Here is a 3,576-nt window from a genome sequence, read left to right on the forward strand (position 1 = left end):
AATGTGTGAACCAATTAATTTTGTTGCCCTCCAATTGAAAACTGCGTGTAAATGTCAAGGAAATTCAACTGAGCACCGTCTAGTTCCCTGCTGATCTGACATCCAACTGCTTTTACATTCGAAGGGGAAGAAAAATAGAAGAGGATTCCAGATTCCAGATTCCAGGGTACTAAAAAATAACTCCCAATGCCCAATGGTGTTAAAACATGTCAGAACTAGGCTGACTTCACTTCAAAGATTCACACTCGGGTACCCAAATTTCTAGAATTGATTGCTTGCGTTTCAAAGATTCACACACCAAGGGACCCAAGTTTTGACAATTAAAAAAATATCAGACCTTGGTGCATTAAAATATTATTGCGATTACAATATAAGTTGAGTTTTAAATTCTATATTTAATTCGTCAACTCCTAAACCACTTTTAGTTACATTGTATCAATAAAGTTGGGCCGGTTACATTATGTGCCCAAATAAACGAAACCTTAGGAAAGACAGATGAATTATTTAAATTTTATCATTCCCTACGAGAGATTTAGCACTTGTTCTCCAAAGACCAAAAGAAACAATCTCAATTGTTACCAAGACTGCAGATACATTTCACCTGTAGGAGTTCTGGCAATCAAAACAAAGACATTATTATAATTTATAAATTCAGAGTTCATCATAGGACTCATTTATGGAAATCAATACAGAAATGGGGTTGTGAAAACTCTATGATGTAAGATGGAAAGGGAAAAATAGTATAAATGTATAATCAGAGCAACGCTATTACAACACAAGTGGAGTAATTTGCATGAGATCAAAAGTATACAGGTAAAAAGATCGGGATAAACATCTATCTTATTAATCAGTTTTGTAATTTCTTCACATCCGCAGTACAGGAAATGCAATCAAAAAGAGTTATAAAACAACGATGCATCTGTTTTATTGCACTTTTAAAATTGAATAACACAGAGGAGGGAAAGCGCCTTATATGATTTGCAATATCGATACTTATGCCATAGCTTCAAAATCAATCGTCGACCTCTGCTTTGATCTCCCTTTGCAACTCCTCCTTGTACTCCTCAAATGTTCCAGGGAAAGTTCTCACAGTTCCATTTTCCACAACCCATATTTCACTCTTCTCTTCATCCTCACAAACACGTGCTATGAGCCTAGAGTCATGACTGACCAGGACAACTCCACCCGTAAACTCATCCAGTGCATCGGCCAGCGCATCAATGCTCTGCATGTCTAAATGATTTGTGGGCTCATCCAACAACAATATATGTGGCTTTGACATAGAAATTGAAGTGAATACAACCCGTGATTTTTGCCCTCCAGATAATTTTGCAATTGGAGTGAGGTGATTATGGCTGGGTAGCCCAAATTTTCCAAGCTTGGCACGAACAGCCTCCTGCTTACTGAGTCCGTCTTGATCTGGATGAAGACGAAGAAGATACTGAACTGGAGTTTCCTCCATTGTCAGTAGGTCCACAAAGTGCTGTGAATACCTCCCAATTCTCAACTTCTGACTCCTCCGCACTTCACCCTCAGTTGGAACCAAATCACCAGCGAGAAGATTCAGTAGAGTAGATTTTCCTGCTCCATTAGGGCCAACAATAGCAACACGTGTTCCCATATCAATACCCACATCAACATTTGAGAGCCTGAAATCCACTCGATTCGGGTAACTGAAGCTGACTTCAATTAGCTGCATGAGTGGGGGTGTAAGCTCAGTGGGTTCAGGGAAGTGGAACTCCACGCTGTAATCTCTCCACTTCTTTGGGGCCTCCGGAAGAGGCTCATCCTCATCAACTTTTCCCTTCGCCTTGTTCTTTGATGCTTCTTTTGCAGCATTGAGCTTAGCACGGTCCTTCACCTTCTCCTGCTGAGCACGACTCCCTGACCTCTTGGCTGCTTTAATTTGCTTCTCGTAAGTTTCATACCGCTTGTTCATCTCTTTGCGACGCTGCTCATACCCGCTTTCAAACTCATCAAAGTTTCCACGGTATGAGTGAAGCTTAAGATCATGGAGATGAATGATTTCATTGCAGACAGTGTTAAGGAAATCCCGGTCATGCGAGACAACAACAAGAGTTTTCTTCCACCGACACAAGTACTCCTCTAACCAGAGAACAGCCCTAAGGTCGAGATGATTTGTGGGTTCATCCAATAACAGAAGTGTTGGTTGCACGAAAAGAGCCCTAGCCAGTGATATTCTCATCCTCCAGCCACCACTGAATGAACGAGTTGGACGAACCTGCATTTCTTTGGTGAAACCCAACCCAGCAAGAATCTTTGATGCCTGGGCCTCAGCTGCATCTGAACCCAAGATCTGCAACTTCTCATACAACTCAGCGAGCTTCTCTCCTGCATCATCACCATTGCCACCGTCATCATCATTCTCACCCTCAAGAACAGAAGATGAATTCTGCAACAATGCAACCTCATTTCGGAGCTTGACCAGCTCTTCGTTAGCTGAAACAACTGCTTCAAGAGCACTTCTATCATCACCAACCACCTCTTGTTCAACCAAAAGAACATCAATATTCTTAGGAACAGGGATCTTCCTCCAAGCAAGGAGCTTTAGTAATGTAGACTTGCCCATTCCATTGGGCCCAACCAAACCATACCTTTTTCCATGAGATATCTTTACAGATGTATTCTTTAGGAGTTCTTTTCCCCGAGCAGATACAGAGAAATTATCTATAGTTACATCTTTGACATTGGCATCAGCTTCATCACCCCCATCAAGAACTGAACTTCGGCTACCGATAACAACAGTAAAAGCATCATGATCATCCTTAAGGGCCTCCTGTTTTGCCTGCTCTGCTGCATGGGCAGCAAACAAGTCCTTCTTTTCTCTTTTTTTCATTTCTTTCTCACTTATGGATATTTCAAGTAACTTTGATTCACTCCTCTGCTGTCGATTGGATAGCTTCTGGCCATCAGTCTGCTCTTCTTGAGAGGCATAATCATCATCCTCATCATCGGAGGGAGGGAGATCAATGTCATCAGTGTAAGATGAAACTTTTGGTGCGACTTTTGTTTTAGGTTTACTTGTAGTAGAAGTTAAGGAAGAGGAAGAACCCTTTTTAGGCTTATCAGGTTTCTGGTCCATACTGGCAAGCATCGCTGAGACAGAAAGCTTTTCTTTCTTCCCATCTTTTGGAATGTCTTTGCTACCCACCTTAGTTTTGGTGGTTGCACCATGCTCCTCTGGCTTCTTCTTTCCCATTGCAGCAACTGATCTGAGAATAAGAAATAATTAAAAGGAGTGGAATCATATCTAATAGAGTCATTTTAATTAATCACGAATATAAAGTACTGATATGCGCTGTCAATTTTTAACGAAACTATCAAGATAAAATCCAGTAAAGAGAGTGCACTAATAGCTCACAGAAACATGCTCGAAAATTAAATGCTTCTGTAAAGTAGGAAACGGCAGAATGAAACCAGAAAAGCATTGATTGAAAAGCGAAATATTATAGAATAACTTGTTCACCATCAAGCAGATAACACAAAATGAAGTACCAAACATTGTGTACAAATTTTGAGAATGGAGAAATGCAATGGTTTTAAAATTTAAACCTT

General features: G+C 40.6%; 1 protein-coding gene across 1 annotated transcript; it reads right to left on the reverse strand.

The window, feature by feature from the left end:
• Positions 1 to 808: 808 nt before the first annotated feature.
• On the reverse strand, positions 809 to 3,264 carry LOC121236227 (ABC transporter F family member 4). Its single transcript, XM_041132766.1, has one exon. It carries the CDS (start codon positions 3,218 to 3,220, stop codon positions 1,013 to 1,015), a length of 2,208 nt encoding a protein of 735 aa, XP_040988700.1. The 5' UTR covers positions 3,221 to 3,264; the 3' UTR covers positions 809 to 1,012.
• Positions 3,265 to 3,576: the final 312 nt, after the last annotated feature.

Source organism: Juglans microcarpa x Juglans regia, chromosome 6D (genome assembly GCF_004785595.1).
Source record: "Juglans microcarpa x Juglans regia isolate MS1-56 chromosome 6D, Jm3101_v1.0, whole genome shotgun sequence".
Lineage (NCBI taxonomy): Eukaryota > Viridiplantae > Streptophyta > Magnoliopsida > Fagales > Juglandaceae > Juglans > Juglans microcarpa x Juglans regia.